At 44.6% G+C, this 24,602-nt stretch overlaps 1 protein-coding gene across 3 annotated transcripts in view; it reads left to right on the top strand.

Annotated features, from left to right (window-relative positions):
• TBX15 (T-box transcription factor 15) overlaps nt 1-24,602 on the top strand; it is a 133,255-nt gene that overhangs the window by 74,050 nt on the left and 34,603 nt on the right. For all 3 annotated transcript variants that reach the window (XM_089662476.1, XM_089662475.1, XM_089662477.1), the window contains exons 2-5: nt 12,599-12,815; nt 19,099-19,200; nt 19,390-19,561; nt 20,266-20,433. In XM_089662476.1, coding sequence (XP_089518602.1) covers nt 12,599-12,815; nt 19,099-19,200; nt 19,390-19,561; nt 20,266-20,433 — 659 coding nt within the window. The remainder of the gene's footprint in view (nt 1-12,598; nt 12,816-19,098; nt 19,201-19,389; nt 19,562-20,265; nt 20,434-24,602) is intronic.

The raw sequence follows: 24,602 nt of genomic DNA, 5'->3' as shown, positions 1-24,602 counted from the left end.
ATACTGGGTATACTTTGTTTGCTAAGTGTATTGGGTGTACTGGGTATGCTGAGTATACTGGGTGTATGGGGTGTATGGAGTGTACTAGGTATACTGGGTGTATGGAGTGTACTGGGTATACTGGCTGTACTGGGTGTATGCAGTGTACTGGGTATACTAGGTGTACTGGGAATACTGAGAATACTGAGTGTACTGGGCATACTGGTTGTACTGTGTATGCTGAGTGTACTGGGTATACTGAGTGAACTGGGTATACTGGGTGTACTGGGTATGCTGGGTGTACTGAGTGTACTGCGTATACTGTGTGTACTGGGTATTCTGGGTGTACTGAGAGTACTGGGAGTACTGAGTATACTGGGTGTACTGTGTATACTGGGAATACTGGGTGTACTGAGTATATTGGGTGTACTGGGTGTACTGCGTGTACTGGGTATACTTAGAATACTGGGAGTACTGGGTATACTGTGTGTACTGGGTGTATTGACTGTACTGGATGTACTGAGTGTACTGGATGTACTGGGTATACTGTGTGTACTGGGTGCATTGACTGTACTGGATGTACTGGGTATACTGGATGTACTGGGTATACTGGATGTACTGAGTGTATTGGGTATGCTGGGTGTACTGTGTATACTGGGAGTACTGGGTGTACTGAGTATTCTGGGTGTACTGAGTGTATTGGAAATACTGGGTGTACTGGGTATACTTAGAATACTGGGTACACTGGATGTACTGGGTGTACTGTGTATGCTGGGTGTACTGGGTGTACTGGGTATGCTGGGTGTACTGAGTGTACTGGGTATACTGTGTGTACTGGGTATTCTGGGTGTACTGAGTGTACTGGGTATGCTGGGTGTACTGAGTGTACTGGGTATGCTGGGTGTACTGGGTATGCTGGGTGTACTGAGTGTACTGGGTATGCTGGGTGTACTGAGTGTACTGGGTATACTGTGTGTACTGGGTATTCTGGGTGTACTGAGTGTACTAGGAGTACTGAGTATACTGGGTATACTGAGTGTACTGTGTATACTGGGTGTACTGTACTGAGTGTACTGGGTGTACTGGGCATAATGGGTGTACTGGTAATACTGGGTATACTTTGTTTGCTGAGTGTATTCGGTGTACTGAATATGCTGAGAATACTGGGTGTACAAGGTGTATGGAGTGTACTGGATGTACTGAGTATACTGGGTGTACTGGGTATACTGGGTTTATTGGGTGTATTGGGAATACTGGGTGTATTGTGTATGATGAGTGTACAGGGTATAGGGGGAGTACTGGGTCTACTGAGTATACTGGGTGTTCTGGGTGTACAGGAGTACTGGGTGTACTGGGTATACTTAGAATACGGGGTGTACTGAGTGTACTGGGTATGCTGGGTTTACTGGGTTTACTGAGTGTACTAGGTGTACTGAGTATTCTGGATGTACTGAGTGTACTGGGTATACCGGGTGTACTGGGAATTCTGGGTGTACGGTGTGTTGGGTATACTGAGTGTACTGGATGTACTGGGTGTACGGTGTGTTGGGTATACTGGGTATACTGGGTGTACTGAATTTACTGGGTGTACTGGGTGTACTGGGTGTAATGGGAGTACTGAGTGTACTGGGTGTATTGACTGTACTGGATGTACTGAGTGTACTGGGTGTACTGGGTGTACTGGGTATACTGGGAGTACTGGGTATACCGGGTGTACTGGGTATACTGGGAGTTCTTTCCTCTGAGGATGTGCTTGGCACGTAACGCGCAAGGAGGAACCTGCGCACGCCTTGACGCCACGCCGTCGGAGCACTGGGGAGCTCCGGCGGCCACTACATCTGACAGGACGGTTAGTCCTGTTCCGCCTCCATTGCTAGTTTTCATGTTTATTCACTAGCGGTGTGCATTTTCATATATACTCTGGATGCATCCTGTTTTATTTAATAAATGCTTTTTAAATGTACCTCACCATGGGCTTTTCTTTTTATGAGGAGTATCTCCTCCTAGATGCCGCTGATATGAAGTGAAGGAGTGGTGTTTCTCTTTGGTGGAGCTGTGACTGCTTCCTTGCTGTCTTGTGGAACGTTTGTCTCCTTGATCTGGGGATCTTCACTGATCCGGGGATTGCATCTACCTCTGTTCCCTGACTACATCTTCAAACTCCATCTCTACCGCAGTATATACATCTTTGATCAGTGTATATGGGCATTTGAAGTCGTCCTTCTTTTTTTGAGACTTTTTTTTGGCCTAGGGCCTTCCCCTTCCCCCCTCCCTCATATTTTTGCGGACTTATTTTTATTGACTTTATGTGCGTTTATTTTATTTTGTTTTTTGTTTTCTTTAGCGCTGCACTTTACTTTTATACTGGGAGTACTGGCTATACCGGGTGTACTGGGTATACTGGGAGTACTGGCTATACCGGGTGTACTGGGTATACTGGGAGTACTGGCTATACCGGGTGTACTGGGAGTACTGGGTATACTGGGAGTACTGGGTATACTGAGTGTACTGGGTGTACTGGGTGTACTGGGTATACTGGGAGTACTGGGTATACTGAGTGTACTGGGTGTACTGGGTGTACTGGGTATACTGGGAGTACTGGGTATACTGAGTGTACTGGGTGTACTGGGTGTACTGGGTATACTGGGAGTACTGGGTATACTGGGTGTACTGGGTGTACTGGGTATACTGGGTATACTGGGAGTACTGGGTGTACTGGGAGTACTGGGTGTACTGAGAGTACTGGGTATACTGGGAGTACTGGGTGTACTGGGTATACTGGGTATACTGGGTGTACTGGGAGTACTGGGTGTACTGGGTGTACTGGGAGTACTGGGAGTACTGGGTATACTGGGAGTACTGGGTGTACTGGGTATACTGGGAGTACTGGGTGTACTGGGTGTACTGGGAGTAGTGGGTGTACTGGGTGTACTGGGAGTACTGGGTGTACTGGGAGTACTGGGTGTACTGGGTGTACTGAGAGTACTGGGTGTACTGGGAGTACTGGGAGTACTGGGTGTACTGGGTGTACTGGGTATACTGGGAGTACTGGGAGTACTGGGTGTACTGGGTGTACTGGGTATACTGGGAGTACTGGGAGTACTGGGTGTACTGGAACTATGCACTCTGCTGAGGATTTTCCTTCATTTATTCATCTCTGATTATATCTCCTATTCTGAGTCTCTGCAGAAGGTGATTGAGTTGGCCTCCATACTCCAGGTGGACTCTGTGTATTAGTGGCTATGCTCCATGCACTGTAGATGGTTTGCTGGTTGTTAGCACCTATGGTCCATATAGACGGATCATGTTTGGGGGGTTACGCTCTTTATGAACTTTTGTGCATTGGCAGCAATGCTTTATGTGGATCTGCTTGTCTTCTCATAGCTATGCTCCATATAGACTGTATGTTGGTGGCTATGCTCCATATAGACTGTATGTTGGTGGCTATGCTCCATATAGAAAGGTTGTTGGTGGCTATGTTCCATGTAGACTGATTGTTGGTGGCTATGCTCCATATAGACTGTTGGTGGCTATGCTCCATATAGACTGGTTGTTGGTGGCTATGCTCCATATAGAAAGGTTGTTGGTGGCTATGCTCCATGTAGAAAGGTTGTTGGTGGCTATGCTCCATGTAGACTGGTTGTTGGTGGCTATGCTCCATATAGACTGTTTGTTGGTGGCTATGCTCCATATAGACTGTTGGTGGCTATGCTCCATATAGACTGTATGTTGGTGGCTATGCTCCATATAGACTGTATGTTGGTGGCTATGCTCCATATAGACTGTATGTTGGTGGCTATGCTCCATATAGACTGGTTGTTGGTGGCTATGCTCCATATAGACTGTATGTTGGTGGCTATGCTCCATATAGACTGCTTGTTGGCGGCTATTCTCCATATAGACTGTATGTTGGCGGCTATTCTCCATATAGACTGTATGTTGGCGGCTATGCTCCATATAGACTGTATGTTGGTGGCTATGCTCCATATAGAAAGGTTGTTGGTGGCTATGCTCCATATAGACTGTATGTTGGTGGCTATGCTCCATATAGACTGTTTGTTGGCGGCTATTCTCCATATAGACTGTATGTTGGTGGCTATGCTCCATATAGACTGGTTGTTGGCGGCTATGCTCCATATAGACTGCTTGTTGGTGGCTATGCTCCATATAGACTGGTTGTTGGCGGCTATGCTCCATATAGACTGTTGGCGGCTATGCTCCATATAGACTGTATGTTGGCGGCTATGCTCCATATAGACTGTATGTTGGTGGCTATGCTCCATATAGACTGTATGTTGGTGGCTATGCTCCATATAGACTGTTGGTGGCTATGCTCCATATAGACTGGTTGTTGGTGGCTATGCTCCATATAGACTGTTTGTTGGCGGCTATTCTCCATATAGACTGTTGGTGGCGGCTATGCTCCACATAGACTGGTTGTTGGTGGCTATGCTCCATATAGACTGTATGTTGGTGGCTATGCTCCATATAGACTGTTGGTGGCTATGCTCCACATAGACTGGTTGTTGGCGGCTATGCTCCATATAGACTGTTGGTGGCTATTCTCCATATAGACTGTATGTTGGCGGCTATGCTCCATATAGACTGTATGTTGGCGGCTATGCTCCATATAGACTGTATGTTGGCGGCTATGCTCCATATAGACTGCTTGTTGGTGGCTATGCTTCATGTAGACTGGTTGATGGTGGCTATGCTCCATATAGACTGTATGTTGGCGGCTATGCTCCATATAAACTGTTTGTTGGTGGCTATGCTCCATATAAACTGTTTGTTGGCGGCTATGCTCCATATAGAAAGGTTGTTGGTGGCTATGCTCCATATAGACTGTATGTTGGTGGCTATGCTCCATACAGACTGGTTGTTGGCGGCTATGCTCCATATAGACTGTATGTTGGTGGCTATGCTCCATACAGACTGTATGTTGGTGGCTATGCTCCATATAGACTGTATGTTGGTGGCTATGCTCCATATAGACTGTATGTTTGTGGCTATGCTCCATATAGACTGTATGTTGGTGGCTATGCTCCATATAGAAAGGTTGTTGGTGGCTATGCTCCATATAGACTGGTTGTTGGTGGCTATGCTCCATATAGACTGTATGTTGGTGGCTATGCTCCATATAGACTGGTTGTTGGTGGCTATGCTCCATATAGACTGCTTGTTGGCGGCTATGCTCCATATAGACTGTATGTTGGTGGCTATGCTCCATATAGACTGTTGGTGGCTATGCTCCATATAGACTGTTGGTGGCTATGCTCCATATAGACTGTATGTTGGTGGCTATGCTCCATATAGACTGGTTGTTGGCGGCTATGCTCCATATAGACTGGTTGTTTTTTGGCTATGCTCCATATAGACTGGTTGTTGGCGGCTATGCTCCATATAGACTGGTTGTTGGCGGCTATGCTCCATATAGACTGGTTGTTGGTGGCTATGCTCCATATAGACTGTTGGTGGCGGCTATGCTCCATATAGACTGTATGTTGGTGGCTATGCTCCATATAGACTGTATGTTGGTGGCTATGCTCCATATAGACTGTATGTTGGTGGCTATGCTCCATATAGACTGTATGTTGGTGGCTATGCTCCATATAGACTGTATGTTGGCGGCTATGCTCCATGTAGACTGGTTGTTGGTGGCTATTCTCCATATAGACTGTTGGTGGCTATGCTCCATATAGACTGTTGGTGGCTATGCTCCATATAGACTGTATGTTGGTGGCTATGCTCCATATAGACTGGTTGTTGGTGGCTATGCTCCATATAGAAAGGTTGTTGGTGGCTATGCTCCATGTAGACTGGTTGTTGGTGGCTATGCTCCATATAGACTGTTGGTGGCTATGCTCCACATAGACTGGTTGTTGGCGGCTATGCTCCATATAGACTGTTGGCGGCTATTCTCCATATAGACCGTTTGTTGGCGGCTATGCTCCATATAGACTGGTTGTTGGCGGCTATGCTCCATGTAGACTGTATGTTGGCGGCTATGCTCCATATAGACTGTATGTTGGCGGCTATGCTCCATGTAGACTGTATGTTGGTGGCTATGCTCCATATAGACTGTTTGTTGGTGGCTATGCTCCATATAGACTGGTTGTTGGTGGCTATGCTCCATATAGACTGTTTGTTGGCGGCTATTCTCCATATAGACTGTTGGTGGCGGCTATGCTCCATATAGACTGGTTGTTGGTGGCTATGCTCCATATAGACTGTTTGTTGGTGGCTATGCTCCACATAGACTGTATGTTGGTGGCTATGCTCCATATAGACTGTTGGTGGCTATGCTCCATATAGACTGTTGGTGGCTATTCTCCATATAGACTGTATGTTGGCGGCTATGCTCCATATAGACTGTTGGTGGCTATGCTCCATATAGACTGTTGGTGGCTATTCTCCATATAGACTGTATGTTGGTGGCTATGCTCCATATAGACTGGTTGTTGGTGGCTATGCTCCATATAGACTGTATGTTGGTGGCTATGCTCCATATAGACTGTTGGTGGCTATGCTCCATATAGACTGTTGGTGGCTATGCTCCACATAGACTGGTTGTTGGTGGCTATGCTCCATATAGACTGTATGTTGGTGGCTATGCTCCATATAGACTGTTGGTGGCTATGCTCCATATAGACTGTTGGTGGCTATTCTCCATATAGACTGTATGTTGGCGGCTATGCTCCATGTAGACTGTATGTTGGTGTCTATGCTCCATATAGACTGTATGTTGGCGGCTATGCTCCATATAGACTGTATGTTGGCGGCTATGCTCCATATAGACTGCTTGTTGGTGGCTATGCTTCATGTAGACTGGTTGATGGCGGCTATGCTCCATATAAACTGTATGTTGGCGGCTATGCTCCATATAAACTGTTTGTTGGTGGCTATGCTCCATATAAACTGTTTGTTGGTGGCTATGCTCCATATAGAAAGGTTGTTGGTGGCTATGCTCCATGTAGACTGGTTGTTGGTGGCTATGCTCCATGTAGACTGGTTGTTGGCGGCTATGCTCCATATAGACTGGTTGTTGGTGGCTATGCTCCATATAGACTGTATGTTGGTGGCTATGCTCCATATAGACTGGTTGTTGGCGGCTATGCTCCATACAGACTGTATGTTGGTGGCTATGCTCCATATAGACTGTATGTTTGTGGCTATGCTCCATATAGACTGTATGTTGGTGGCTATGCTCCATATAGAAAGGTTGTTGGTGGCTATGCTCCATATAGACTGTATGTTGGCGGCTATGCTCCATATAGACTGTATGTTGGTGGCTATGCTCCATATAGACTGGTTGTTGGTGGCTATGCTCCATATAGACTGGTTGTTGGTGGCTATGCTCCATATAGACTGCTTGTTGGCGGCTATGCTCCATATAGACTGTATGTTGGTGGCTATGCTCCATATAGACTGTATGTTGGTGGCTATGCTCCATATAGACTGTTGGTGGCTATGCTCCATATAGACTGTATGTTGGTGGCTATGCTCCATATAGACTGTATGTTGGTGGCTATGCTCCATATAGACTGCTTGTTGGTGGCTATGCTCCATATAGACTGCTTGTTGGCGGCTATGCTCCATATAGACTGTATGTTGGTGGCTATGCTCCATATAGACTGTTGGTGGCTATGCTCCATATAGACTGTTGGTGGCTATGCTCCATATAGACTGTATGTTGGTGGCTATGCTCCATATAGACTGTATGTTGGTGGCTATGCTCCATATAGACTGTTGGTGGCTATGCTCCATATAGACTGTATGTTGGTGGCTATGCTCCATATAGACTGTATGTTGGTGGCTATGCTCCATATAGACTGCTTGTTGGTGGCTATGCTCCATATAGACTGCTTGTTGGCGGCTATGCTCCATATAGACTGTATGTTGGTGGCTATGCTCCATATAGACTGTTGGTGGCTATGCTCCATATAGACTGTTGGTGGCTATGCTCCATATAGACTGTATGTTGGTGGCTATGCTCCATATAGACTGGTTGTTGGTAGCTATGCTCCATATAGACTGGTTGTTGGTGGCTATGCTCCATATAGACTGGTTGTTGGTGGCTATGCTCCATATAGACTGGTTGTTGGTGGCTATGCTCCTTATAGACTGCTTGTTGGTGGCTATGCTCCATATAGAAAGGTTGTTGGTGGCTATGCTCCATATAGACTGTTGGTGGCGGCTATGCTCCATATAGACTGTATGTTGGTGGCTATGCTCCATATAGACTGTATGTTGGTGGCTATGCTCCATATAGACTGTATGTTGGTGGCTATGCTCCATATAGACTGTATGTTGGTGGCTATGCTCCATATAGACTGTATGTTGGTGGCTATGCTCCATATAGACTGATTGTTGGCGGCTATGCTCCATATAGACTGTGTGTTGGTGGCTATGCTCCATATAGACTGTATGTTGGTGGCTATGCTCCATATAGACTGCTTGTTGGCGGCTATGCTCCATATAGACTGTTGGTGGCTATGCTCCATATAGACTGTTGGTGGCTATGCTCCATGTAGACTGGTTGTTGGCGGCTATGCTCCATATAGACTGTTGGTGGCTATGCTCCATGTAGACTGTATGTTGGCGGCTATGCTCCATATAGACTGTATGTTGGCGGCTATGCTCCATATAGACTGGTTGTTGGCGGCTATGCTCCATATAGACTGGTTGTTGGCGGCTATGCTCCATATAGACTGTTGGCGGCTATGCTCCATATAGACTGCTTGTTGGTGGCTATGCTCCATATAGACTGTTTGTTGGCGGCTATGCTCCATATAGACTGTTGGTGGCTATGCTCCATATAGACTGTATGTTGGTGGCTATGCTCCATATAGAAAGGTTGTTGGTGGCTATGCTCCATATAGACTGTATGTTGGTGGCTATGCTCCATATAGACTGGTTGTTGGCGGCTATGCTCCATATATACTGTATGTTGGTGGCTATGCTCCATATAGACTGTTGGTGGCTATGCTCCATATAGAGTGGTTGTTGGCGGCTATGCTCCATATAGAGTGGTTGTTGGTGGCTATGCTCCATATAGACTGCTTGTTGGTGGCTATGCTCCATATAGACTGCTTGTTGGTGGCTATGCTCCATATAGACTGTTGGCGGCTATGCTCAATATAGACTGCATGTTGGTGGCTATGCTCCATATAGACTGTATGTTGGTGGCTATGCTCCACATAGACTGTATGTTGGTGGCTATGCTCCATATAGACTGCTTGTTGGTGGCTATGCTCCATATAGACTGTTGGTGGCTATGCTCCATATAGAGTGGTTGTTGGTGGCTATGCTCCATATAGACTGCTTGTTGGTGGCTATGCTCCATATAGACTGCTTGTTGGTGGCTATGCTCCATATAGACTGCTTGTTGGTGGCTATGCTCCATATAGACTGTTGGCGGCTATGCTCCACATAGACTGGTTGTTGTTGGCTATGCTCCATATAGACTGTTGGTGGCTATGCTCCATATAGACTGTATGTTGGTGGCTATGCTCCATATAGAAAGGTTGTTGGCGGCTATGCTCCATATAGACTGTATGTTGGTGGCTATGCTCCATATAGACTGTATGTTGGTGGCTATGCTCCATATAGACTGTATGTTGGTGGCTATGCTCCATATAGACTGTATGTTGGTGGCTATGCTCCATATAGACTGTATGTTGGTGGCTATGCTCCATATAGACTGCTTGTTGGTGGCTATGCTCCATATAGACTGCTTGTTGGTGGCTATGCTCCATATAGACTGCTTGTTGGTGGCTATGCTCCATATAGACTGTTGGCGGCTATGCTCCACATAGACTGGTTGTTGTTGGCTATGCTCCATATAGACTGTTGGTGGCTATGCTCCATATAGACTGTATGTTGGTGGCTATGCTCCATATAGAAAGGTTGTTGGCGGCTATGCTCCATATAGACTGTATGTTGGTGGCTATGCTCCATATAGACTGTATGTTGGTGGCTATGCTCCATATAGACTGTATGTTGGCGGCTATGCTCCATATAGACTGTTGGTGGCTATGCTCCATATAGAGTGGTTGTTGGTGGCTATGCTCCATATAGACTGTTGGCGGCTATGCTCCATATAGACTGTTGGTGGTGGCTATGCTCCATATAGACTGTTGGTGGCTATGCTCCATATAGACTGTTGGTGGTGGCTATGCTCCATATAGACTGTTGGTGGCTATGCTCCATATAGACTGTTTGTTGATCCCGCCAGAAATCTTGTGAGATGATCACTTCTTGTGTTTCTTTTTCTTATCCGTTACATTGTTTTCAGCTATCCCTACAGATACAATACAGTGTGTTGTCACCCCGGGGCAGGAAGTGCATTTCTGGCGGGATCACCACCTATAAATAGAGGAAGTTAGTGCCGGATCGAGGGACATGTCAGAAGGGGGCGTGTTCTTCCTGGGATTATACGGACTGTACAGTGATACATCCTTGTGTATATTACTGATCCTTCCATACCTCTCATACCTGCCAGGACGTGGGGTGTAAATGGGGTGTAAATGGGGTGTCGATGAGGAGTACGTGGGGTTTCCATGGGGTGTACATGGGGTGTTCATGGGGTGTCCATGGGGTGTAAATGGGGTGTCCATGGGGTGTCCATGAGGTGTACATGGGGTGTACATGGGGTACATTTGGGGTGTCCGATCACATGGTCCAATCCAGTGCTGGATATTTACTCCCAACTCCCCCCTTATTGTTACCTGATTATACCCCCTGTCCTCAATATTACCCCCCCCCAATATCCACCCCTTTATAATCAATATTGCCCATTACCTACCCAAATAATACCCCTTTGTCCCTCCAAATAACACCCTTCATCCCCCATATTATACCTCTTATACCCCAAATTTTACACCTCATCCCCCATATAGTACCCCGTTATACCCAAATATAATACTTCTTATACCCCTCATAAAATACTGACTTGTCCCTTGATATATAATACCCCTCATCCCCCATAAATTACCCCCTTGTCCCCCCATATGATACCCCCTCATCCCCCATGTAATACCCCCTTGTCCCCCCATATGATACCCCTCATCCCCCATGTAATACCCCCTTGTCCCCCCATATGATACCCCCTCATCCCCCATGTAATACCCCCTTGTCCCCCCATATGATACCCCCTCATCCCCCATGTAATACCCCCTTTTCCCCCACATGATACCCCCTCATCCCCCATGTAATACCCCCTTGTCCCCCCATATGATACCCCCTCATCCCCCATGTAATACCCCCTTGTCCCCCCATATGATACCCCCTCATTCCTCTATATAATACCCCTTTATCGCCTATCATCAATAATACCCCCATCACCCTCCAAATCCTTCATTATTATACCCCTGATCCTCCATAGTACTCCCTCCCCCACTCCACAATACCCCTTACTCTAAATAATTCCCCTTTATCCCCCCCAATTCTAATGCCCCTTAACTCCAATAATACCCCCCCCCCGCCATATAATACACCTTATTCTGTGATACCCCCACCCCCCTGTGTAACCCTCCCCCCCACCCAACATTCTCCTAATCCTTAATAATACCCCCCCCTGTATTATACACCTTATTCTGTAATACCCCCACCCCCCTGTGTAACCCTCCCCCCACCCAACATACTCCTAATCCTTAATAATACCCCCCCTGTATTATACACCTTATTCTGTAATACCCCCACCCCCCTGTGTAACCCTCCCCCCACCCAACATACTCCTAATCCTTAATAATACCCCCCCCGTATAGTATACCTCATTCTGTGATACCCCCACCCCTTGTGTAACCCTCCCCCCACCCAACATACTCCTAATCCTTAATATAACCCCCCCGTATAATACACCTTATTCTGTGATACCCCCACCCCCCTGTGTAACCCTCCCCCCACCCAACATACTCCTAATCCTTAATAATACCCCCCCCCCGTATAGTATACCTCATTCTGTGATACCCCCACCCCTTGTGTAACCCTCCCCCCCACCCGACATACTCCTAATCCTTAATAATACCCCCCCGTATAATACACCTTATTCTGTGATACCCCCACCCCTTGTGTAACCCTCCCCCCACCCAACATACTCCTAATCCTTAATAATACCCCCCCCCCGTGTAATACACCTTATTCTGTGATACCCCCACCCCTTGTGTAACCCTCCCCCCCACCCAGCATACTCCTAATCCTTAATAATACCCCTCCGTATAATACACCTTATTCTGTGATACCCCCACCCCCCTGTGTAACCCTCCCCCCACCCAACATACTCCTAATCCTTAATAATACCCCCCCGGAAGCTGCTATTAGCAGGGGGGGGGGGATTTTGGGAGTTCCCGGTACAGTCTGAGTACTATTGCCATGGCTGCTGGACATTTGAATGTTCTGGAAGTGGAATGAATAAAGTCGATTTGTAAACAATCTGAATCAGCGATCGCTCTGTGTAGCCATAGTCATTGTAACTCTGAAATCAGAACTGTCCGTGTGCCCCGATTGCAGCCAATGAGTTTTTGCGCTCCCAGTACAGGTGCGCGCCGGACCGCTGACCGGTTTTATTTGCGATGCTGATAATTGTCCCCAGATCTGACGGTTTGTGTTCTCCCGGCAGATTCGGAGCACAGCACCAGCTCGGACACCGAGGTCCTGGCGGAGAGGACGTCCTGCTCCTATGAATCCTGCCCGGATCTGGCTCCTCCTCGGGTCCCCGATCCCCAGACTCTGTCGGTGTCCTCTATGGATGAGATCCAGGTGGAGCTGCAATGCGCTGACCTCTGGAAGAGATTCCACGACATCGGCACCGAGATGATCATCACCAAAGCGGGCAGGTGGGTGTCATGGCGGCTACACGTACATCAGGCCGTCTCCATCCATCATCAATGTTGCCTAGTTGCTTCTTGAGACGTCACCCGTCTGATCCCCGCTCTCTCAGCACGTTTCCTGTGTACATGCTTTCAGATACTGCGCGGAAGGCATGTGCTGTACAAAAATGATTGGGTTCAGTCAGATCTGTGGAGAATATTAAGAATTAATATCCATTTGTAACACAAAAGTGAATTTGTTCTGTAAAGCCGACTGACCTTTGAATACCTTCCAGGTGCAAGCAGTGGTCTCTCTGCAGAGGTCAGAACACCCCCCCCCCCCCCGAGTCAGAGCTAGAGATCTGCAATCAACAGAGCAAAGGCTGATTGAAGAATTCTGACTCAGCAGGGTGCTTGTTGGACTTCTGCAGAGAGACCACTGCTTCCACACGGAGCACAAAGGTCCTTCACTGCAGCATGCTGGCCAAGGACAGGCTATCCAGGGGCAAGCAGTGGTCTCTCTGCAGAGATCAGATACACCCCCCCCCCCTTTCTGAGTCAAAGCTCGAGATCTCAGTTCATCAGGGATCATGAGATTTGCTGATCGGAGAGCTCTGACCCAGTAAGGTGCTTGTTGGACTTCTGCAGAGAGACCACTGCTTCCACACGGAGCACAAGGGTCCTTCACTGCAGCATGCTGGCCAAGGACAGGCTATCCAGGGGCAAGCAGTGGTCTCTCTATTGTAGTGCAAGCAGGGACGGCCTGTGTGAGAGTGACAACCCTGCTCTGAGTTTCAGAACAGTGCAGCTTTGTTGTCACCTCATCACAGGAAGCTGCATTAGGCGAACTGCAGTGGCAGGATCACTCTCAGGCGTGTGCGTCAAGTGCCACATATATGTACACTGAGCTGGTCATGTGTGGCTCAGTGTATGCAAATGCTGACAGCCATGGGGGTGGGGTTTATGATAGACGAGACCAATAGGGTCATAAAAATCCTGTAGGGAATTTTTTTCGTTTTTTAGGTTTAAAGTCCCACATGGAAATATTTGAAATATATTTTAAAAATATTCTTCCCAAATATATTGACATATATTTGAAATACTACAATTTTGTCCGTATTCAAAATATTTCAAAATATATATATATATACTGCATGTTGAAATGGGTTTTTATTGCAAAATATATGAAATATATTTTTAAAAATAAATTTTAAAATATACCGTATGTCTTTGCAAATACAAATCTACATTTTTGGAATGCATTTACAAATATATGTAAAAAATATGTTAAAATGACTTTTTAAAATATATTCTTCAGTTTTTTTTAACATATAAAAAAAGTAATTTTAATATATTTGTAAATGCGTTCCAAAAATGTAGATTTGTATTTGTAAAGATATATAAAAATCTTGTATAGTAATAATAATAATAATAATAATATGTGAGAATTTACTTTTAAAAATATTTTTTATATATTTTGTAATAAAAACGCATTTCAACATGCAGTATATATATATATATATATATATATATATATATATACTTATAAAATATATTTTTAAATATATTGAATACGGACAAAATTGTAGTATTTCAAATACATGTCAATAATATTTTTAAAATATATTTCAAATATATTTTGAAATACTACAATTTTGTCCGTATTCAATATATTTAAAAATATATTTTATAAGTATATATATATATATATATATATATATATATATATATATATATATACTGCATGTTGAAATGCGTTTTTATTACAAAATATATAAAAAATATTTTTAAAAGTAAATTCTCACATATTATTATTATTATTATTATTACTATACAAGATTTTTATATATCTTTACAAATACAAATCTACATTTTTGGAACGCATTTACAAATATATTAAAATTACTTTTTTTATATGTTAAAAAAAACTGAAGAATATATTTTAAAAAGTAATTTTAACATATATTTGTAAATGCATTCCAAAAATGTAGATTTGTATTTGTAAAGACATACAGTATAAAAATCTTGTATTATAATAATAATAATATGTGAAAATTTATTTTTAAAAATATTTCTCATATATTTTGTAATAAAAACGCATTTCAACATGCAGTATATATATATATGTATTTTTTTTAAAATATATTGAATACGGCCAAAATTGTAGTATTTCAAATACATGTCAATAATATTTTTAAAATATATTTCAAATATATTTTGAAATACTACAATTTTGGCCGTATTCAATATATTTAAAAAATAAATATATATATATATATACTGCATGTTGAAATGCGTTTTTATTACAAAATATATGAACAATATTTTTAAAAATCAATTTTCACATATTATTATTATTATTATTATTATAATACAAGATTTTTATACTGTATGTCTTTAAAAATACAAATCTACATTTTTGGAATGCATTTACAAATAGATGTAAAAAAAATATGTTAAAATTACTTTTTTAAATATATTCTTGTTTTTTTTAACATAAAAAAAGTAATTTTAACATATTTTTTTGACATTTATTTGTAAATGCATTCCAAAAATGTAGATTTGCATTTTTAAAGACATACAGTATATTTTAAAATTTATTTTTAAAAATATATTTCATATATTTTGCAATAAAAACGCATTTCAACATGAAGTATATATATGGGCAGAGGTGAGCTCCGGCCGCCCCCCAGGCAACACTCACCGGTCAGCGGAGGCTCCTCCTTTCTACCGGTTCCGGCCTGTGTCTGCCCTGCAGATCCGGCGGGCCACCACCCCCTCGTGGATTGGATCCCATCCACCCACCCCCGCCCTCCCGAAAAATGCCACCAAGGCAAACGCCTAGTTTGCCTTGCTGTAAATGCCCCCCTGCCTTGTGATCCAGCACTGCGTTCATCTGCAGCGACTCTCTCTGTTCACAGGGGCAGCAGTGGGAGTCATTGGCTCCTGCCGCTGTCAATCAAATCCTTCAAGCAGGGGATGAGGCTGAGCCACGCTGTGTGTGTCAATAGATGCGCATAGCCCAGCTGGGGAGCTAGCCAGCAGGTCCCCCCCCATAGGAAGCGGCTTCCTATGGTGCCACAGCAAGAAGAGGAGCTAGGACCACCAGCGGGGAGGAGGATTGGAGCCGCTCTGTGCGATACTATTACACAGAGCAGGTCGGTATAACATTTTCACTTTTTTAATTAAAAACATTTTTTTAAAAAAAGCCTTTGTTTCAATTTAAATTCTGCAGAACATTTTTTCTTTAGATGGGCTGCCAATAGGATCTTTTTTGGATATTTGTGCGATTTAATAAAGTTGTATCTTTCTTCCTTTGTAGCATTTTAGGAGAAGTGATAGTCCCCCCCCCCCCCCAAAGTGTCAGTTGTGTAGGAAAAAAAATGGGGAAACCCGGCTGGAATAGCAGAAAGCTGCTAATCTGAATGTCTGGGAGACTAATCCCCATTGTGTGCCTGGCTGCTTAATGATCCGCCGGGGTCAGAGGTCGGGTAACAGGAGAGAAATAAATTACAATGTTTATGTAACCACATTAACCTGCCCGGGATAGGAGCTGTAGATCACCCGCATCTGGTCTGGAGGTTTCACTGTGTTACTAGTAGGACTGGAGCGTTAAAGGATATGAGAAGGCAAAACTATTTTTTTTTCTTAGTTTGGAATAGAATGGTGAAGGGTTAGAGCCTCTGCTGCTATTTATTTGTCCTGATGGCCACGTCACTAAAAACTGAAATTGAGTAGAAATCCAACATTGTAGAGTTGTCACCAAAACAAGAGGTGAGGGGAACAACTGTTCCTGTGATAGCTCCGAGGGGCGTTCAAGTCAAACCAATCCAATATTGTAGAGTTGTCACCAAAACAAGAGGTGAGGGGCAAATCTTCGAGGGGAACAACTGTTCCTGTGATAGCTCCGAGGGGTGTTCAAGTCAAACCAATCCAACATTGTAGAGTTGTCACCAGAAGAAGACGTGAGGGGAAACCTTCAAGGGGAACAACTCTTCCTGTGATAACTATGAGGGACATTCAAGCCAAACCAATCCAACATTGTAGAGTTGTCACCAAAACAAGAGGTGAGGGGAAACCTTCAAGGGGAACAACTCTTCCTGTGATAACTATGAGGGACATTCAAGCCAAACCAATCCAACATTGTAGAGTTGTCACCAGAAGTAGTGAGGGGAAACCTTCAAGAAGAACAACTCTTCCTGTGATAACTATGAGGGACGTTCAAGCCAGACCAATCCAACATTGTAGAGTTGTCACCAGAAGAAGAAGTGAGGGGAAACCTTCAAGGGGAACAACTCTTCCTGTGATTAACTATGAGAGGTGCTCAAGTCAAACCGATCCAATATTGAAGAGTTGTCACCAAAACAAGAGGTGAGGGGAAACCTTCAAGGGGAACAACTCTTCCTGTGATTAACTACGAGAGGTGCTCAAGTCAAACCGATCCAACATTGTAGAGTTGTCACCAGAAGAAGAAGTGAGGGGAAACCTTCAAGGGGAACAACTCTTCCTGTGATAACTATGAGGGACATTCAAGCCAAACCAATCCAACATTGTAGAGTTGTCACCAGAAGTAGTGAGGGGAAACCTTCAAGGGAAACAACTCTTCCTGTGATAACTACGAGGGGTGTTCACGTCAAACCAGGACTTTTCCAGGTATAACGAACGAAGGCGTAAAACCTGGCAATACCTACAGAAGACTTCCAGCACAGTACGGTGATGAGACGTTCAGCCGCAGTAAGATATTTGAATGCTGGAAACATTTCAAAGATGGCTGTACGTCCATCATTGACGAACCCGGCTGTGGTGGTTCGCAGCCCACAGCAGTCATTCCTGTGAACATTTGGCGTGTGGATCCTGGGTCATCGACGCAACACCTGTTGCACCTTTCTGTGGGAATGGTGACTCAATTGTGCTATCCTAACCTCTTGGTAACCGTTTGGTGAAGGCCTTTTTATGTTCCACCATGACTGTGTCCCTGTGTACAAAGCCAGCCCCATAAAGATGTGGTTTGGCCAGTGTAGTGTGGAGAAACTCGAGTGTCCTGCACGGGGCCCTCACCTCAACCCTAGTAAGCACTAGGCCTTCTCATTCAACATCCGTACCTGACCTCACAAATGTTCTTATGGCTTAATGGACAGTTTTGTGGGAAACCTTCCTAAAAAAGTAGAGCCATCTCCATAAAGACATGGTTTGACCAGTTTGGTGTGGAGGAACTCGAGTGTCCTTTACAGAGCCCTGACCTCAACCTTTCTGAACACCATTGGGATGAGTTGGAATACTGATGATGAGCCAGGTCAGCACTAGGACTTCTCATCCAACATTCGTACCTGACCTCACAAATGTTCTCATGGCTTAATGGACACAAATTCCCACAGGCACATTCCACAATTTTGTGGGAAACCTTCCTAAATGAGTGGAGCCATCTCCATAAAGATATGGTTTGACCAGTTTGGTTTGGAGGAACTCAAGTGTCCCTTAGAGAGCCCTGACCTCAAACCTAGGAAGCACTAGGCCTTCTCATCCAACATCAGTACCTGACCTCACAAATGTTCTCATGGCTTAATGGACACAGATGCCCACAGGCACATTCCACAATTTTGTGGGAAGATTTCTTAAAAGAGTGGACCCAGCTCCATAAAAACACGGTTTGACCAGTTTGGTGTAGAGGAACTCAAGTGTCCTGCACAGAGCCCTGACCTCAACCCTTCTGAACACCTTTGGGATAAATTGAACCACTGATGGTCTTCTCATCCAGCATCAGTTCCTGACCTCACAAATATGCTTTTGGCTTAATGGACTCAAATTCCCTCAGGTACATTCCACAGTTTTGTGGGAAGCCTTCCTAAAAGAGTGCAGCCAGCTTCATAAAGACATGGTTTGACCAATTTGGTGGGGAGGAACTCAAGTGTCCTTTACAGAGCCCTGAGTTCAGCCCTACTGAACACCTTTGGTGAACCAGGTCTTCTCATCCAACATCAGTACCTGACCTCACACATGGGCACCAATTATGCAGGCACCATCAAACTGAAGGACAATAAGCCACAGTTCAAGGTACCCCTAGGAAGCTGTGGAGAAATATTAATGTTCCATGGATGCCTGGTTGAGATGGTTCCATTAGATAGTCAACAGTATGATGATAGGGATTCATTGGTACTAAAAACCAATGCAAACTTTGAACAACAAAAACATTATAATAAATGAATATTAATATATTTATTAAGTGTATAACCAGAGACATAAAAGGTCACTGCCTGGTACTTGTTGGATGGTTGGGATTGCCCTCACTCCTTGCCTTGTTCTCATCTTGTAGGAGAATGTTCCCAGCCATGCGGGTGAAGATCTCCGGATTGGACCCCCACCAGCAGTATTACATTGCGATGGACATCGTACCTGTGGACAACAAAAGATACAGGTAATCTATCTATATCTGTATCTATCCATCAAATGATCAGGAACCATCATGTAAGAGTGTGTGTCCACCTAGAAAGGTCTTCAAAACCCTTTAGAACCTGCAGGAACTATCCGTCTAATGCCTACAGGTCCTTCAACAAATGTCTCTCCTCTCTCTCTCTCTCTCTCTCTCTCTCTCCCTCTCTCCCAGGTACGTCTATCACAGCTCCAAGTGGATGGTGGCTGGGAATGCTGACTCGCCCGTCCCTCCCCGCGTTTACATCCACCCGGACTCCCTGGCCTCTGGGGACACCTGGATGAGGCAGGTGGTCAGCTTCGATAAGCTCAAACTCACCAACAACGAGCTGGACGATCAGGGACATGTAAGTGCCATCTGCACCTTTCGAATGTTTGTCACTTGGGGGGTGGTAAAAGTGGGGGAGGGGGTTCATTTGAGGGTTATACATTGAGCAGAAGTGAAGATGTATCTTTCAGTTGTATGCACACCATACATTGTACACTAGCATGTGTAGAAATTGGTGCAGGTTAAAAGCATGCTCTGAAGCTGAACTCCAGGCAAACCACTACATACACATATGAGGAACATATATATGGGAGCTGTGTTGCTTGCCAAAGGATTTGTATTTCTGTCCATCCAGTCCTGAGATGTACACAGCTCTGCCTCACAGCATAGCCCTGTTTGGCAGCGAAGGGAATCTGGTCTTTTTTTTTTTGCTTCAGTTTCACTTTCATTTACAGGTCCCCTTCCCACCACCCCCACACTTTGACCAGAGAATATAAGGAGAAGCAGCACACTGATGAGCTCATCTTCCACTCTGCTCTCCCCTTCTATCGGCATGCTCCATGCACTGCAACACACCTACTGTCTGCCTGGAGCTCAGCTTTATGCTTGGATAGGAAGGCTCTGTTGCATCCACAGAACACGTTGATATCTAATCGCTGCCTTCGTATGACGTTTCTTATTAGCGTTTTGCGTTCCTTGCGAACACTGCATGCCTCTTAATCCTCCACTGGTCTGTGTTTGGATACAGGGAGTAATGCCATGACTCCGTGTATGTGGTTACAGATAATCCTGCACTCCATGCACAAGTATCAGCCCCGTGTCCACGTCATCCGCAAAGATTTCAGCAGCGAGCTGTCACCCACCAAGCCCGTTCCCACCGGAGAAGGAGTGAAGACCTTCAGCTTTCCCGAAACTGTGTTCACGACAGTGACGGCCTACCAGAACCAACAGGTGAGGAGCCAAAGGCTAGAGTGTCCTATCCATGGTTTGTGAGAAGTGGCTTCTCCACTGCTGTAGCAATGTCCCGCCATTAGGATGTCCATAGTTTTCTGGGAAGTGGCTTCTCCGCTGCTGTAGCAATCTCCCGCCATTAGGATGTCCATAGTTTTCTGGGAAGTGGCTTCTCCACTGCTGTAGTAATGTCCCACCATTAGGATGTCCACAGTTTTGTGGCAAGTGGCTTTTCCAGTGCTGCAGTAGTGTTCCACCGTTAGGATGTCCACAGTTTTCAGGAAAGTGGCTTCTCCACTGCTGTAGTAATGTCCCACCAATTGGATGTCCTTAGCCTTCTGGGAAGTGGTTTCTCCACTGCTGTAGCAATGTACTGCCATTAGGATGTCCTTAGACTTCTGGGAAGTGGTTTCTCCACTGCTGTAGCAATGTACTGCCATTAGGATGTCCTTAGACTTCTGGGAAGTGGTTTCTCCACTGCTGTAGCAATGTACTGCCATTAGGATGTCCTTAGACTTCTGGGAAGTGGTTTCTCCACTGCTGTAGCAATGTACTGCCATTAGGATGTCCTTAGCCTTCTGGGAAGTGGCTTCTCCACTGCTGTACCAATGTCCCACCATTAGGATGTCCATAGTTTTCTGGGAAGTAGCTTCTCCACTGCTGTAGCAATGTCCTGCTATTAGGATGTCCTTAGCCTTCTGGGAAGTGGTTTCTCCACTGCTGTAGCAATGTCCCACCATTAGGATGTCCATAGTTTTCTGGGAAGTAGCTTCTCCACTGCTGTAGCAATGTTCCACCATTAGGATGTCCATAGTTTTCTGGGAAGTGGCATCTTCATTGCTGTAGTAGTGTCCCACTATTCGAATGCTTTCTTTGTAGGATATCCATAGCGTAACTGAGAAGTCGGAAGAGATTAAGCCTGACGTGTTTTTATCAGTTCAGAATATGTGTATAGAAGACTGAGTAGTGATTGTGGAGCTTCTATCTCCCGAACTGCAAGTTTAGGTAGTACCCTTAAATCTTCTTCTGTTCCCCTTTTTTATGTCTGTGAAGGTTCTCATTTATGTAGGTCTCGGTATATCTAGTAATCATTAGTCACGGTCAATTGGACTTGTTCTGTTGAAGATGTTTTTTTAGCTTCTCCAAACCACTTCTTCCATTCCAATGAATGTAGGAACATACCCTTGAATTTATATCCATACAGGTATCACCTTAATCGAATCACCATGGTATGTCTCAAGGAAGTGGTTGGTTCTCCAAGAACAAGGAACCACAAGCACACGCAGAGTAATATAGTCATCCTGTATGTAACTGGAATGCCAAAACAACTCAAAAGAGTCTTTAACAAATATCACATCCTTTTGTCCTTCAAGCCCTGCAGTACAGAAGCTTGTACAGTTGTGACCAAAATTATTCAACCCCCACTGAAATTGAGTGTTTTGGCCAGTTTGACATTGCTTTTGATCATTCAGTCATCTTGCTTACATTTACATTAAAGAGGCACTTGTAGGTCAGACAAATATAACATAACAGTTATAATGAAATAACCACAAATGTCTTTTCTGTGCTCACAGCATTATCAGTTTTATTCAACCCCCAAGTGACATTCAATCTTAGTACTTAGTACAGCATCCTTTTACAGTTATAACAGCTTTTAAACGTGAAGCATAGCTTGACACAAGTGTCTTGCAGCGATCTACGGGTATCTTCGCCCATTCTTCATGGGCAAAGGCCTCCAGTTCAGTCACATTCTTAGGCTTGCGCACTGCAACTGCTTTCTTTAAGTCCCACCAGAGGTTCTCAATCGGATTTAAGTCTGGTGACTGCGATGGCCACTCCAAAATGTTCCAGCCTTTCCTCTGCAACCATGCTCTAGTGGACTTGGAGGTATGCTTGGGATCATTGTCCTGTTGAAAGGTCCAACGTCTCCCAAGCCTCAGGTGTGTGACGGACTGCATCACGTTTCCATCCAATATCTCCTGGTACTGAAGAGAATTCATGGTACCTTGCACACGCTGAAGCTTCCCTGTACCTGCAGAAGCAAAACAGCCCCAAAGCATGATTGACCCTCCACCATGCTTCACAGTAGGCAAGGTGTTCTTTTCATCATAGGCCTTGTTCTTCCTCCTCCAAACATAGCGTTGATCCATGGGCCCAAACAGTTCTAATTTTGTTTCATCAGTCCACAGAACACTATCCCACAACTTTTGTGGTTTGTCCACATGGCTTTTGGCATACTGCAGTCGACTCTTCTTATTCTTTGGAGACAGCAAGGGGGTACGCCTGGGAGTTCTGGCACGGAGGCCTTCATTACGCAGTGTGCGTCTTATTGTCTGGGCTGAAACTTCTGTACCCACATCTGACAAATCTTTTCTCAGTTCCTCAGCAGTCACACGGGGACTTCTCTCCACTCTACGCTTCAGGTAGCGCACAGCAGTCGAAGTCAGCATCTTCTTTCTGCCACGACCAGGTAGCGTTTCAACAGTGCCCTTTGCCTTGAATTTGCGAATGATGCTTCCTAAGGTGTCTCTTGGTATGTTTAACATCTTTGCAATCTTCTTATAGCCATTGCCCTTCCTGTGAAGAGAAATCACCTCTTCTCTTGTCTTCCTGGACCATTCTCTTGCCTTCACCATGTTTGTAACCACACCAGTAAATGTCTAGAAGGAGCTGAGTATCACAGTCATTTTAAAGCTGCCTAATTGGTGCTTATTATGCTTGATTGCTGCTCGGTGACATCCACAGGTGTTTTCAATACCTGATGGAAAGCACCTGTATGAACCTCTGTTCTTCAGAGTGGTAGTCTTTAAGGGGTTGAATAATTGTGGCAATGAAGAAACCACATAAGAACCATTTACTACTGTATTACATAAACAATTGATGTCATTTTAGTTGCATTTGGGTAGTTACAACGTCCTTGTAGGATTTGATTCTGAATACAATTCCAAATGTACACTATAGTCCCTAAACCCCTTTACAGCATTGGGGGTTGAATAATTTTGGTCACAACTGTACATCCAAAAAGACCCAAACCCAAAGGAAATATCTTGGTATATGCAGCACAGCATAGTGATGAATGCAAAGACCCACACGTTGGAGACACAAAACCTCTCAACAGACGGATGGCCCAACATAGGAGGGCAAATTCTACAGGTCAAAACTCAATGGTCTTCCTACACCTCAAGGTAAAGGTACATTTTGGACATAGAGGACAACTGGTTTGCAAGATTCGTGAAAAAGCCATCTATGTCAAACTGAAACAGCCAACCTTGAACAGTGAACAATGTCAGGACCTTCAGGACATGGACCTTCATCTGTCTTCTCTTCAATGGACCTTCATCCATCCTATTGAATGAACCTTCAGGGTATGGACCTTCTGGATATGGACTTTCATCCATCTTCTCTTGAATGGACCTTCAGGATATGGACCTTCATCTGTCTTCTTTTGAATGGACCTTCAGGATATGGACCTTCACCCATCCTCTTAAATAAACCTTCAGGGTATGGACCTTCAGTATATGGACTTTCATCCATCTTCGCATGAATGGACCTTCAGGATATGGACCTTCATCCATCTCCTCTTGAATGGACCTTCAGGATATGGACCTTCATCTGTCTTCTTTTGAATGGACCTTCAGGATATGGACCTTCACCCATCCTCTTGAATGAACCTTCAGGGTATGGACCTCCAGGATATGGACTTTCATCTATCTTCTCTTGAATAGACCTTCAGGATATGGACCTTCATCCATCCTCTTGAATAGACCTTCAGGATATGAACCTTCATCCATCCTCTTGAACGGACCTTCAGGATATGGACCTTCATCCATCCTCTTGAATAGACCTTCAGGATATGAACCTTCATCCATCCTCTTGAACGGACCTTCAGGATATGGACCTTTATCTTTCTTCTTTTTAATGGACCTTCAGGATATGTACCTTCACCCATCCTCTTGAATGGACCTTCAGGATACGGACCTTCATCCAGACATTGGGCCTTTTGGTTTAAAAAAAAAGGGAAGAAAATTCTTGATTCTCAACCCGATACTCTTTGCATCCCTACTCTACTCCAACTGGACTTCCATTAGGTCTATTCCAGCCGATGTTTAATCTTCTTCACTCCTGTTGGCCTTCATCCATCTTCTCTTGAATATCCTTTATTAATATTA

Source organism: Staurois parvus, unplaced genomic scaffold (genome assembly GCF_062004578.1).
Source record: "Staurois parvus isolate SC_StPar_1 unplaced genomic scaffold, SC_StPar_1.0 ptg001480l, whole genome shotgun sequence".
Classification (NCBI taxonomy): domain Eukaryota; kingdom Metazoa; phylum Chordata; class Amphibia; order Anura; family Ranidae; genus Staurois; species Staurois parvus.
This window is presented reverse-complemented; position numbering and strand designations above follow the sequence as displayed.